The sequence below is a fragment of the Neodiprion lecontei genome, chromosome 1 (genome assembly GCF_021901455.1).
Source record: "Neodiprion lecontei isolate iyNeoLeco1 chromosome 1, iyNeoLeco1.1, whole genome shotgun sequence".
NCBI lineage: Eukaryota > Metazoa > Arthropoda > Insecta > Hymenoptera > Diprionidae > Neodiprion > Neodiprion lecontei.
In genome coordinates this window covers 10,464,411-10,479,279 of record NC_060260.1, presented here as the reverse complement: position 1 = coordinate 10,479,279, position 14,869 = coordinate 10,464,411, and the positions used below count along the sequence as shown (strand labels likewise).

At 41.6% G+C, this 14,869-nt stretch overlaps 1 protein-coding gene across 3 annotated transcripts in view; it reads right to left on the bottom strand.

Moving 5' to 3' along the window:
- LOC107227623 (CCR4-NOT transcription complex subunit 6-like) overlaps positions 1 to 14,869 on the bottom strand; it is a 505,041-nt gene that overhangs the window by 18,502 nt on the left and 471,670 nt on the right. For all 3 annotated transcript variants that reach the window (XM_046742294.1, XM_015668823.2, XM_046742302.1), the window contains one exon: positions 6,505 to 6,817. In XM_046742294.1, the coding sequence (XP_046598250.1) occupies positions 6,505 to 6,817 (313 nt within the window). The remainder of the gene's footprint in view (positions 1 to 6,504; positions 6,818 to 14,869) is intronic.

Sequence of the window (14,869 nt, the reverse complement as noted above, 5' to 3'; positions counted from 1 at the left end):
GCGTCACATTGAGTTTGCAATCGGTTCAACTATTTGCATTGCTACGTACACGTCTAACCAAATTTCAATTAATTATTGTTAACCATCGTAGCGTGCACCCTTCGCTTTCTCATCCGTTTGTTTTTGAGGTTTCGCAGGCTCTTGTAGGTATATCAAACAAGGTGGATATGGACAGACGAGAGAACCCAATTATCTCGAGACAATGGATATACCTAATCGAGATCGGGATTGACGCAAGCCCTACATTTAACAACTAACGTCAAATTATCAACCACGTAAAACGTCATGAGCTTTATTTAAACATATTCGAATAAGAATCACGTGAATATGTTTTATCAAAACTTATTATTTATTGGCTAACACGCATATGAAATCAAAATTTTCTGAGCGATATCGTCAATCAAGTCTTTTTAGACCTTTTAAACTTAGGTACGAATTCACACCGTCTAATTTCGACGACTTACAACTTAAAATGGACCGGTTTCTAATATCCTTCTTTTCAACTAGAAAGAAAAAGGTACATCGGTATAAAATGCCGGAGAACCAGATTCTTTCTCGATAAAATTACCTTATTTTCAATTCGGCTGGTACGTATTCGCATCTGTAAGTAATTGAAGGGTCAGTACTGAAAGTTGAGAGTTAAGCAGTCGAAATTAAAAAGCTTCCAAAATCCATCACTAAGAAATTGAAGATGAATTTTCGCCTCATCAAAATATTCTATTCCTATCCATAAAAAATGATGTTTTACAATTTCAGCATAGTCGCACTTTCGAACACGTACTGAACAAATTTTCAATAATTGAGAAAACAATTGGGTATATTTCATGCCCTATTTCACTTTAGCACAAATGTTGCAAGATTGAAGGTTCTGCGACAAATATACCAACTCAAGAATTGGCTTCTATATTCCGACCGACATGGGAATGGACTCTCTAAAATATTTACAGTCTCGTTCAGCCCGGATGAGCGGCACCAAAAGCTCGCCACCTCAGATATAATACGCCCGGGTTTATGCTGCGCTTTCGGTGCGGCAGCTCACATAAATTTAAGCAAAGAATTCTGTACCCTCAGCAAAACGACATCTGCAGCAGCTGTACCCCTAAAGGTGACCTTATTAACCATAGTTTCTAGTAACTTCCGTAAGATCGAGCCTTGGCGCTTATAAAAACATCGCAGTGTGACATCGGTCTGGACTTTATGCGCGTTTTAAACGAAATTACCAGGTATGCATACATCTGATAGGGGAAGAAGTATCTGAAAGAGGTAAGATTTGATTGAATCTTATCTGAAATTACAAAATATTGCTAAAGGAATCCCAAACACCTTCAATAAACTTTCACTTTGTTTGTATTTTGACGACCACGGTTCTTGTGTACTTTTATTGCGTTTAACTGTGGGTGGTAACGTCTGTAGTAGATCTTGATTCTTACCCGATGAAGCACTCAAGAACTGACAAACTGCTCTGTGGAGACAGAAATTTATCGGGAAATCTCTGTGAGGTACGGTCAGCGTTTGCACGTATATTTTATTCCAGTTGCGAAAATGTGTTATTGATAGTTGGAGATTCAGTTGATATTAATTCCACGAAGTAATTTGTTGAAAGGTTTACTGATTACTGAATGATTTAATCATGAAAAAGCCCAAGTGAAATATAAATTTAGAAATACACGGTATTATCTACATTCGTACGCTTTGACGGCTGGGAAATTCTTTTTCTGAAAAAGCTGTATCCGATGTATATTTTTTTTTCATTCGCCTTGGTTACGTGGCGCTTTGATAAGGGCAATGAATAGGGGATGTTTGGCCCGCAGCGCTGCCAATCAATGAAATCCGATAATAGGTAAGCTACAACCTCTGCTCTCGATGGAATTGAGAATTTTTCGAATGGCAAAGATAGCACCGATAGAGGTAAATGGCGCATCTCATTTTACGACTACTTTGAACGCGATAAATGCGAGGAGCGGCGATGCTGAGTGCATTAAAACTGTAGCAGGTCAATGTAATTTCGGACTGGCAAACCCCGCAGGTTTGCTTCACTGGTTGTCCTTCGCCAACGTTCAGAGCGTTGCGAGACGAAGGAAAGGAGATAGATAAAAAGGGATTTCGATACATCGATCATTTGGAAAACGTCGAGTCATAAACGCGGAAAATCACCGCGATAAAATGTTTTTTATTTTCTTACGGTATCCGAAGGTTGTAAAATGTACCTACCTAACCTTCTGGAGTAGCTAGATAAACGTCGTTGCTCGACATCGATCTCAAGCACCGATGCGATGCAGGGTTCACGATCTCGGAACGTGTCGACGAAAGTATATTCCTGAATTGCGCATCCACCCTCACGTATACGGTGATCGGCTTGAACCATTTTATTCAAGACCGAAGAAAATTGTTCGCCTCGGGAGGAAACGTGGACCACACTGCGGTGGTTGCATTTCGAATGACATCTATCATGCTCTTGGCATGCATAGATGAGAAATTTAAGTCACCGTATTGAAAAGGAATTCGTCACACATTTCAATGACTAAACAAGTCACCCTCTGTACAGGTGTGCACGTATAATACCACTTTAACGGAAGTGAACTACTTGAAGGTAAAACGTACTTTTACCCTCGAAATTACTCAGGCACAGTTCTGGCACACGGTTTACAATGAACTAGTAACGACATACATTTTTAGGACTTCCATTTTTCCCTAATGTCTCCAGGCTAATCTCTTCTCGAGTGAGTTGCAAAGCTTTTGTTCGGGGCTTTCATAACGCGGTGATAGGGATTGAGTGACATGGTCAACGATTATGTATCTTTGTATACAATAAAATTGTCAGTAAAATTTACAGGTGAACGTGACGATTCGTAGGGCGTTGAATTACACTAGTGATTACAGAGACTAGGTTCAACGCCCGATGAACAAGAGACTCGAACTTTACAACCGAATTTATGAAAGGGCTTGAACCGGATGAGAATGCATTAGTCAAAGCAGCCTTGAGCAATGAGGACGAAACATAAACAGTGTGACTAAATATTAAAATAAGCCACTCCGCGCGAGAGGTGTCGGTAGCGGAAGCAGTAAAAACTCAGTCGGCCACCACAAATCACCTCGCTAAGCTAACAGCAGCTGTCATAAAAATCTAATCCGCAAGCTGTCGTAAAATAGAGGGGGGCGGATTCGCCCCTCGGCTACGACACTCTTATAACCTCTGATTCTATCTGTTGGCTAGAAGTAAAGTGGCGAGGTAGTCCCCTACTTTCCACTCTTTACATACGACCAGGTCCACCCTGCGTAGCCATCCGAATATCCTCGATAGCGTGACACGTTCCAAAAAACGATTCTGCTTGCCGTATTTCAAGCTTATCAGCTGTATAGGTATCAACCAGTGAAAAGGACTCCGTCGTCACGGAGAAGAACTCATCCCAGTAGGTATATACACCCAAATGGTGCATTCCAGGTCAACTTGACCAACGCCGTATCCTAACGGCCTCGGATTTGATTCATGTTCTTTTACAAATGATTATAAAGATTTTAGGTTTGGTAAGGATAATTTTAATCCATTTTCAACAAGGCTAAGAACTTTATTCGGACTTATTCAGATGGTTTTGGGATATATTTTATTTAGTCGAGACAGTACTGATAGATCACATCGTGGTATCGAACGAATTTTCAACAGAAATATACAAGTACATCAACTATGGACTGCATGACGCAAAAAGGGGAAGGGCTGATTGGGGTTCGACATGGTTAGGGTGAAACGTTAGTAGAGTTGGTACGGAATGCCCGATATATCTATCGACTTTTCTACACGAGCGAAGCAGGCCATTTGTGAGCCGGCACATTCCTGTTCTGTATCTTGTTATCCCGTGAGATGTTAGCTACGATATACAATAATTCCTTCAGGTATATACCCATGCAGGCAGAGTATACTTCTCCTCGTCGACGTCGTCGTCGGTTTAAACCACTCAATGCTCGGCGCCTGCCTCGAAGCCTACGTAAACTTCTGGACGGTCGTTACCATACGTATTGCGTGGATAGTCCTGGTTCATTCTCCGCCAGAAAGCCGCGTATAGTGAAACGCACGAAGTCATCCACCGTCAGTTATTCAGTACACTTGCCAGTTTGCACTCTACGAACCTTCGTCGTTCTTAGTAGCAGCATAAGGATGCGCGCTAGAAGGGTCGTTGATTCATTTTTCTTTCACATTCACGTTCTACCCATCAAAGATGAAGATCGAATGAATCAGACGAAAAACAACACCAGACGATAGTTTGATGATCAAACAATTTCCCGGAATTGGAAAAATTCCAGGCTGCGTAAAAGTGGGTCAAGGTTTGATTCAAAAGGTGGAGTTTTAACGAAAGAGGGTTGAAGCTTTTCGTTTATAGCGAACCCTGTATACCAACATACTCCGCCTGGATATTCTCAACTTGGAGTTTAAGACAGGCTTATTCCTACAGAAATAGCTAGAGTGTTTCCCCTTCGATCATTTGAAGCAGGTTTCCACTTGAAGAAATGATTCAGTTTTAACATAATTGATGGAATAAATGGAACAATTAATAGGTCACAAGGGTTCAATCATATCTTAAAACGCCGGTCATTGTAATCATGTGCGAAATATGAGCGAACTGAATTACATGGTGGATGCTAATTCATGATATTTCCTGAACATATTCAGACCGGTAGTTTATTTTTAACGTAGCCGAGGTGCTTCCAGTGGTTGCAAGCACGTTGCGTTAAAAAGCGGTTGTTTAATCTTGGAATAACAAGTTGGTGCGGGTTTTTGTGGGTTGCGGTAGTTACAAGTCCCTGCCAACGATAACAGGGTGTACTATTGCGGACGGAATCTCGACCACGACCACAACCAAGACCGCAATGGGCAGGTAATAAACTCAAAATCAGCGACTAGAGACTCGATGGCGGAAATTGAACGCAAGTAACTTGACTTCGATCGAGGATTCGAGTGGAAGGGCAGAGGTTTTGTCAACCGTTGTATGAGATTGGATCGCCAGCTTAATTGAACCAAGACATTCCATTTCCATGGCCCCTGGGGAGTCCTATCGAGGGTCCTCGACTACAGGGATGAACTCTCCGACTTTTTTCTACTCGGTTATCGAGAAGGTGCTAACAGTCCTCAGACCACGGCTCATCTTGCTCTGATATTACAATGTAGCAAAAGAAATCAATAGAAGTAAACGGCGTTGCCGATTCAGACGAAAGTGATGAGAAGTGAATAGGTGGGTGGACAGAGGTCGATAACCAATTCTTCTCACTTCTCAGTGTATCTCTCAACACAGAGCAGCTGGGAGAAGTTTTTTCACAACGTTCCACTTGATTAAATGGAAAATCTGGTTCAAGTGGATTTCCTGAGTTCATCAATAGCAGAGCAGAAAAGGTTTGTCGTTTGAGATCCAAGAATTTCTACAACCAATTAGGAATCGGGTGTTCATCCCATTTCGTTAATGAATCAATCGCAAACGATCTAATGGTAACGAGTGAATGTGTAATATTATGAAACAATTCCTCGGTAATTTTTTCTGACTGATATGCAACGTTACTATTTGCCGTGTAACTTTCCAGAGCATTGCCAGCACTGCATGGTCTCTGACTATTATTCATTCTTAGGTTTTCCTAAATGTTGGGATAAACGGAATTGCCATCACAGCTGTAAACAGGTTTAATCCCGAAGTGGTCGACGTGGCGCTACCTGCTGCCCCCACAACCCATCCACCCTACATATTATAACAAAGTATCCTTATGCTGGAACTCGAGATTCTGTGGGCTTGACGTAGAAGCCGAATACGGCTTGCCTTTTCTCCCTATCCCCGCTCGTCCCTTACGCCCAATCTTCGATGATGTATTACCAGGAGGATATTACTTACTAACGAGTACCATCAACGCTCCCAAAGCTCCAGTTGTGCTGCGCTAGTTTTTTAATCATTCACGTCCAACCACAGGGAAATGGAAACGAGTAGTGCGGTTTGAGAACGAATGTGAAAGGCTGAACAAGCTATAGATGTCGCGTTGATTGGGCAATTTTCAAATTCAGTTATACACCACGGAGTAGTAATTGTGACGAGTAACGCAAATATATTGTACATATATGTATAGGTATATAATGTGATAAACACATATATATTCGCTGTCAAAGCTTCACGCCAAAAAGCAATTAAAAACATGATGTACTGCCAAGTTTCTCTTTTCATATCGCGCCTACTTTCATTTGTATTTTATATAATTACGTAGTCATCGGAAGCTGACATGGAAAATCTCGTTAAAGTCGAAAATCGTGATATTTGATTGATTGTAAACTCGGAGAGAGGGAAAGTTTTTCGGGGCTTTAAATGTCGAGTAAATCGTAAGGAGTCACACAGAGAGCCATGAATAGATTCCGAATAAAGTAACGCGATCACGTAGAAGATACACTCTGCAGGTTGAAAGCTTCGAAAGGACCTATGCCGGGTGAAGGATAAAAAGAACACATTCACTAATCAAGAGGTAGAATAAATCGACACTTACTTGGCTGTTCGAAAAAAAATTGCGCATCCATCTACGTATTTCCGATCATTTTCCGCCATGGTCTTGGCTCTGGATTTGGGCGAAAAAATTCCATCGTAACCATCGTGCTTCAACTCCGGTAGAAAGAAGTTGTAGAATTGATCGGTTTCTACCTCCTGTAGGCTTATTATGTCCGCTGCGTAATGACGGATCTCATCCAGGATTCCCTTTTTCCGATATTCCCAGTCCAAGGCCCAACTTGGGCAGTAGCCGTACATCTGCCTCGTTGCGTATTTGTCGCACAGTACGTTGTAACACATCACTGTGAATATACCTGAAACAAGAATCACTCGTCAGATTTGCGTTAGTTGTCAACCGTCCGTTACAGCGGAGCTCCTGCGTTTAATGTATTCTGGCGATTTATCGCCACGCATTTTTCGTTACGCAATGATAGATGGATCCTGAAAATTTTCCCCCATATAAATTGTCCTCGTTTATACATTTTTTTTTACCAGTTCCACCGGTCAGTTACGATCGTTTTACGGTAATTCGATGTTTTAAGAGTGCAAGTGGATAAAATCCATGTCGGAACAGTACAGTGGACTACAAGGTTGAGTCAGCGATAACATTCCACGATAAAGCTGAAAGTAAAAATGAAAAGGCATCAAAGATGCAAAGCAGGAGGATCGTGAATGGGAACAACTTTTCTGAAGCACCTCTTCAAAAGTATACTTGAGGCTTGAAACTGCGAAGTTCGGGTGCTAAAGGCGAAAGCTCTTTCGTACAATTTGACCTCGAAGTACGGGTGTATCTTCGGTGAAGGTAATGCGGCCGCGGTCAGCATTGCTGGAAAATGTCTCGTGAGATTCCGTAAAACGAGTGACCATTTGCCCGTGTCGATGGTGCAATAAACTTTTGATTTTATACGAAGAGGGGTCAGCGCTATCGAGCAAGGTGCCGACTCCTACAAAAGTTAGTAACACTCCGCGTGTTACCTCGGGCAACAAGATGCCAGGGGACAGAAATTAACAAAATTTGCTTTGCACAGCCGTTGGATGTCAATTGCACTCTTGGGAATTAGGATTGTGCCGCGTGCTACGTTCGAGCTAATTTGACTTCACTTCAAAGAAAATAAGGGCGACGGGTTTTTACCGAAAAATGTGCCGAGTATTCGGGGTAACACTTTTATGGTGTAGTTAGTTACGTTTCTGGCACTGACATCGGGAGCGTAATACTCACTTCAGAGAGAATGAGGCGATTACAGATCTTTGTATTGAGCGCAGCCATGCCCAAAGCTGAACGTAATAAGCCGTATAATTTGTTGAACTAAGATTAAGCGGAATACGAAAGCACGAAAGAGGGTGACGAGGGGAAACTGATGGGGATGAGGGCAAGGAGTTTAATCTCACAGAGGACTTGATACAACTTAGGTACCAGCCAGCAGCAGCCAACTATCTTAGCGCTCGAGAAGTTCGCTTCCGTTTTATCACCGTAATGAAATGCCCATTTTAGCTTTTACGACTGCTTCCCATACCGGCTATAGCTATCCGATTCTATTTCCCATTGAGGATTGCCTGGCTCACATTGATTGCCTGCAGATTTAAGATGCCAATATCAACTTTGGCCAAAACAACTCTACCTTGGTAGTAATTTACGAGGTAAGTAAAAAACTACTGAATAATAATAATCTATACTGTAATGTATCGACATAGTTAAACTTTGCACGATCGTACTTCTAATACTCAACATAGGAGTAAATGAATTTATGTTTCACAAGAGTGTGGGTAGTGAAAGTGCTTGATTTAAAGAAAAAGAACAATGCTCACAAGTTCGTTTCTATTTTACGAGGAATCTGAAAATCACCTTACATCTTACGCGCAATTTTTAGAATTTGTTTTTCCACTGCTAAAGCTTTAACTCGATCCAATACCTGTCGTAAACCGAATGAAAGCGGCAGACAGTCCAACAATCGAGCAAAATGAATTATGGCCTCGAAAGTCGTCTCTTTACAACGGGAAATTGCAAAGGAGGTCTGTCAGGCACAACTTTCACGCGTTTCAATAATGGTATTTCCTTTTTGAAATTGGGACCATATCATTCATTCCTGGGTGTGATTTCGTACTGCGATTTAATAACGTACACTAGAGGGTTCGAATAGTCTGGGACCATTTGATTCAGAATATTTGTAGGATGAATTTTGATACGACAAAGCGATACACTGGTAATGTTAATACTCGTTTCAGATCGACTTTGATTTCAACAACTTGCCACAGCAGTACGAGCAAATGGACAAGGTAGATCGCTTAACAGTGATTTGTCTTCCACAAAGCGTGTGGTGCTCGGATTGACCGAGGGGATCGAGGACTACCACTAGGTACTTTCGAGAGTTGCATAGTGGATGTTTAGGCTTGGGTTACGCTGGGCAGAGCAGTGAGACTGCAACTTCAATTATTCACACCTGCGGTCGTTGGTCATCTCAAACTAGAGCAATGAATACCCGCCTTGGCACTAGTTTTCGTCAGAAATGGTCTCTGAGTTACCGGTGAAGGTTTCATTGCCGCGTGCGATCGTAAAATCTTCGTTATGACGTATTAAAATAAGCGGTGCTGTGAAATTAATCCAAGTCCACAAATTGCGCGATGAAATGACCAGAACCGGTGCCGCAAAGAGACATGGCGATGAAGGTAATTCATTATGTAACCTCCACCAGTAGTTATGGAGAAACCTGCATGTATAACAAAGACTCTATAGGGCGATTGGTGGCTTCAACTTCGGTCGAGTACTCCACTGCTCAAAGGTTCACGGGCTTTAAGCTGCCGGTCACGAACCTTCATCCGTTCAGCAAGGGAATATAATTAAACGATTAATCGAACTCACCTGTCCTACAATCACCAGTCGTTGGATAGTAAAGACTGTAATAATACAGAATGTTACTTAAAAAAAAAAGCTTTTACGTTACCGGTATGTAAATTTGACTCACGAATATATAAATTCATTACCGACACATTGTGATCGACGACGAAGAGGATGAGATATCGTTGTATTCAGTGAATTCTTTTATCGGTTTATCTTTTCAATAATGTATTCCCGGTTGTTACCAGCCTTTCTATTCGACTATTTAGCACCATTTGATTTTTCATGAAACACCGTTCCCATCGCTAATATCCACGTTAATGTAAGTCAACTCCGCTGGCTGAGCTAGGTTAGACATGAGCTAACCCTTAATAAAATTATGCATTTTCAAGGCAGCAAAGTCTGCATCTGTGTGCCTTATGTTTTACAAGTAGGGAAAGTCCTAACTTCTGCACGTCAGATCTTTTATTACTCGCAATCCCCTGCCTTCCATTCTTTCACTCGCTTCCTTCCCTTACCACTGAAATATGCATTTTACCATTTTCTAGCATTTTTTAATTTCACCAAGTTAGCGTGAGATCACCAGTATTACATCGTCCACCACGCGTGCCTCATAGTTTTCGCAACGTAACCGGTATAACGTATTAACTTCGTTCAAAAATAACAACTGATAATTTACAGACTAGTATGCTTGGCGAATATAGTAACGTAATACATTCGCGTCACTATCAACTTAACTTTGAAAGCTACTGTTAACTAACCACCTCTATCGGTAACTGCGAAATCCAGACTGTGAAACCTTTGTCATTTCGAAGGTGAAATTTATATTAATTTAGTTAAAATTTCAAAGAGTCGAACAATTCAACAAAACAATAATCACCCAAAATTCATTAGTTTGCATTCCGTGAGTTCAGGTGCACATTACGGATCAATCGTCAGAGTCCGCTGCGGTAATCGTAAATACTTTTGTCCCTCCTTTATTTCTATTTTTCGCTCCACTCTGTCTTGGATCATTAGAACTGAAGAACTTGTAAACGACGAAAAGATTTGTTAAGATAAATTCAGTTCGAACTTGTTTTTTCTTCATAGGTTTACGTGTACTCGAGTCTTGTCGAAAGTCGATCTTTAGTGAGGCCTGATTTTGGTAACGGGTGCAGAGACTATACACTTTGAAAACTCGTCTAAAGTATTCTCCGAGACATCTCGTCTAATCTTACACGCAGGTCCCTAAAATACAGACACAAGTATAATGGGCATGCAAGGAATACATCGTGCACTTTATGGCAGTTGGATGACCGCGGATAAAATCAGTTGAATGAAACTTGTTGAGTAAGGTGTGAGGACATGTGGACATTCGGAATACATTATCAACAGTGGTTCATTCTAGATCCCAGTTATGTGAGGATATCGGCGGAATAATCATCATGGAGTAAGACCTTAGACCCGAGCGTCCCATTGGTCTTGGGATTAAGGTGTGCGTGCTGGGACAAGTTCCTTCCGAGAAGATTGCCAGTGGCCGACATCAGAGAGGCAATATACGACGGCACATTGAAGGATGTGGACAACTTCACCATTCAGGATGGATCAATGAATGGGCACGCAGAGAGTGGGGGATTATTTCACCCCGGAAGCTTCAATGTGCGCTGACTAAGGCTGGCTGACTGACTGATGGACTGACTCACTGACTGAAAATATTTCCGACGCCCTCTGCGAACCTGCCGCTAGTCGATATTCATCGCGCAAAGCATCCTATTCACATCAGAGTCTCGCTCCGCTATTCATGACGCCACGAACTCTTCTTTCATCTCGCAATCTTTCCACTCTCCTGTCTGGTCACCCTCTCCACTGTCTGGCACCCCCGACACTTTAGAGGATTAGACCGTCAAACATCGATAGCTGAAAAAAGAAGAGGGATAAAAAACGAACGAACCGCAAATCCTCCCTATTCCTCCGTCTTTTTAGGGTCGACGACCAAGTGACAAAGGTTAGAAAACACTTGACGCTGCTCTTACCACCGCGCGAAATACCTTTTCTTAAAAGTCATTTATCGAAGGTGCCTGTCTTTCTTGTTTGCCTTCCGATCGACGGTGGACAACAAAGGGGCGGCGACTTGGTATCCCCTGGAAACTTAAGCTCAACGTCTGTTCGAAGCGCTTCATTGGATGTCTTTGTTTCAGTTTTTCCATCGGCTATTATGAGAAAATTGGTGAAAGAACGTTGAACGAAAAACTACACGGTGCGGTGGTTCTCTACAAAGGTCAAAGACGTGCCATTTCCTCTAAACTTCCTCTTCATTTATTTCTCACTCAATAGCCTCGAGCGCCAAAGTGCCCGACCCAAATACTAAGAAGAGATAGCGTTTTATGACACTCACCAAGCTTTAACTTGAGAAATCCTAAGGCGTTAGATTCCGTTAAAATCCTCCTCGGTTTTTATTCACAACTTCCTCCATACTGTAAAAGCTACTTTTTATTGATTTATCTTGTTCGGTTTATTGAATTTCATTTTATTTTTATACCTTTAGTTCTTGTACGAGTTCGTCGACACTTTTTCCCGCTCTCATTACTTCATCAGAAAAATAAAATAACTTGAATTACAAATTACTCAATTCACTTAACCTACATTTGTAACAGCGTTTGCCAATGGTATCTAACTGTGAAGTATATATAAAGCTGCATACACAATATATCAAGGGAATACGGAAATGTCCAAATTCGTGTAATAAACCATTAAAAGTGTCTTGGTCGACTGATAATGAGCTTGAATCGATCGGTAGAAAATTTGATTCACGAAGAGAATAATCAGCTTAGGAAAAGGGGCACAAAAAATCTTTCCACCCTCGAAAAATAAGCGTGGTTTTCATTCGAAGAACATAGGGAGGTATAATGGAAAAGGCGTAGAAGAGTTAATACGTTTAGTACGATTCCGATCACAGTGATGTATTGTTTTTCCTCCATAAAATGGCTCATCAATTTCCTCTGCATTAATTCCGTTACTGTTCTGCAAGGCGGATCTTTTTCCTGATCGTATTAATCTTTCATCAATCTTATTTATACACCGTGAGTCAATACGGACCGTTCCAGAAAGAATTTCCCAAGACGAAAAGAACCAAAGACGTTCATTCCTATCACCGTTACAGTTAAAGGAAATATCGCCTTCGTACTTTTAGGCGAAATATATTTAACCAACCAGTCTTTAGTCTCACGCGGACGCAGAATCACCAAGTAACGGAGGTATCGTATATATTCTACCTCGTGAGGTACTGCTTGCTTCAATACCCCTGAACCTTTACGTGCTCCCTTGGGCGGTTCTGGAAAACAATAACAAGGCAAGGAATCATTCTGTGAAATGTATGGCGCAGCAGTTGAGACGGTGAAACGAGTAAGTGCAAGAGCAGGGTTGAACTTTGAATTGGCTTGACCCAGAAGTTCAGCAGCTCTCTAGCTCGGAGGAGATTTGGAAGGCGGGCATTTGTGCAGAAGCTGTTTAGCATCTAAGTATATCCAACGAATTTTATGGCTGCTAATTGCAAGTAAAGAATACGGCTATCTGCAATGGCGATGATAAAAAAGGGGAGGAGCCTAAGCAGGTGAATCCCTTTCGTATGATAAGTTCACAGAATTCACTCTAATCCTCTGCATCCACCGTAAATGCGGACTATAACTGCAAGGTACTTAGCAACAGGTGGAAAAGCAATGGTACAACCGTGTTGTACATGCTTATCGAAGACCGAGGGAGGGAGGGAGGGAGAGAGAGGGAGAGAGAGAGAGAGACGGAGAGGCTGCAGTCTGGCTTAGCTGGCAATCTGACTTAAACGATGTTCCGGATGAGATGAGGCATATTCTAAGTTTCATTCATTGCTGCGGATGGAATTCCAGAGGTCATCGATGCTCCGACCTGCCTTAAGTCCCGGCACGAAACCAGTTCCATAAACCCAGACAAGTTACCTAATTTACGCACACGCGTTTAATACTCGCCTCCTAGGCTCCAAGTACAGCTTGTCGGCTTCAATGGACACCTCACCAACGTATGGCTGAAGTTTCTTACCCGGCAAACACTTTCCAGTACCTGAATACCCGAGCAATGCAGTATTATAAACTATAATAATTACCTGCTGCTAAGAGCAGTCAACTGCAGACGACAGAACAGCTTTCAGTCACGCTCCCGGCTCTCTGTCACTGTAGTGCATAAACTTAGGTCACGGTAATTACTGCATACCGACTTACTTCGCGAATAAGTCTTGCTAGTTGAAAACTTTTCCAAACTTTCATTGGATTATAGTTATCCATCGTGGAAAAAGATTCACTGCCTTTTGAAGTTTTTAACACTCTTGAACGTTCGTATCCTTCATCCGAATATAACGATGCGAGAGGATTTGCAAAGAGTTGGAAAGTTCTAAGGTGTAGATTTTTGTGACTTATTGTATTGTGGAAACGTGTGCACTTGTTATTTTCAAGAGCTGTTCGAATAATTTCAAACTGTTGGATCTTCAACACGAATGTGGAAATCGGGAGGCAAACTGTAAAGTTCTTCGTTTCAAGAATCAGGATAAAAGTTTTGACGCACAAACTATTCGAAGAATTAAGGTTTCGGCACATTCATACGGTTAACGTTTGATTATGGTTAAGCTTTGCAAATATTTTCTGTCAGTTATGAAACTCTTGAGATTTTCGTGCTGTAGATGCAGTCTGCACAAAGTGAGATGGCGTGAAAAGGATGACGGTTTCAGCCTACTCTCGGGTATTAATCTATATCCTGTTACGTGACAAGAGAGAATTTATTTCGTCCATCCGTCCACGAGTGTAGTGAGAGTTATTTCGCCTGAAATGAACTTGTCCGGCGGACGCTCAAGTGGAGCTGTAAATTAACACTTCTTCCAGTCACAATTTATTGAGGCACGTTAGAGAAGAAAAATTACAACACAACCGATTAACAAGTATCTCGATATAATTAATAGGAAAATCTATAGATCTACGTCAAGGCGGTGAAACATATAAGAATTTTAGTTAAAATCTTTTTTTTTTTTTGATACTAAAATTTCACAATTTTTGCGAAACTTTGAAGAATACTCAAATAACAGTATCCTGAAATTATTATCCGAACGAATTTCAATTCTTGGAGAACTATTTTTTCTTGAACGCATTGAGGCTTAGCAAAGAAATCAGCGACCTCAGTCGCATGAAGACGCTGACTTACAAAAAGTCTCTGGCATTCGCGATGCTCTATTTTTGTGCGTACTGAATCTAGGTAACTAATCATAAGCGAACCTGCTGTGGCCCTTGATTCTCTGTTGCCAAGAATATTTATACGTGAATAATTACAAAGAAGAGAAGTTGGCCTGAGAGGAAGAAGACGAGTACTGGGTAAGTAGAGCGGAAAGGCGAGGTTGAGATGGTGGTGAAAATACGCGATTTCCATATCCGTCAAGGGGAGAAGCGTGGGTGGTGAAGATGCTGATGATAAGAAAGTGGGAGAATTGAATGACTCCGGTTTTTCATGTAGGAAAATTGCGCAAGGAAGATCGAGAGGAGAA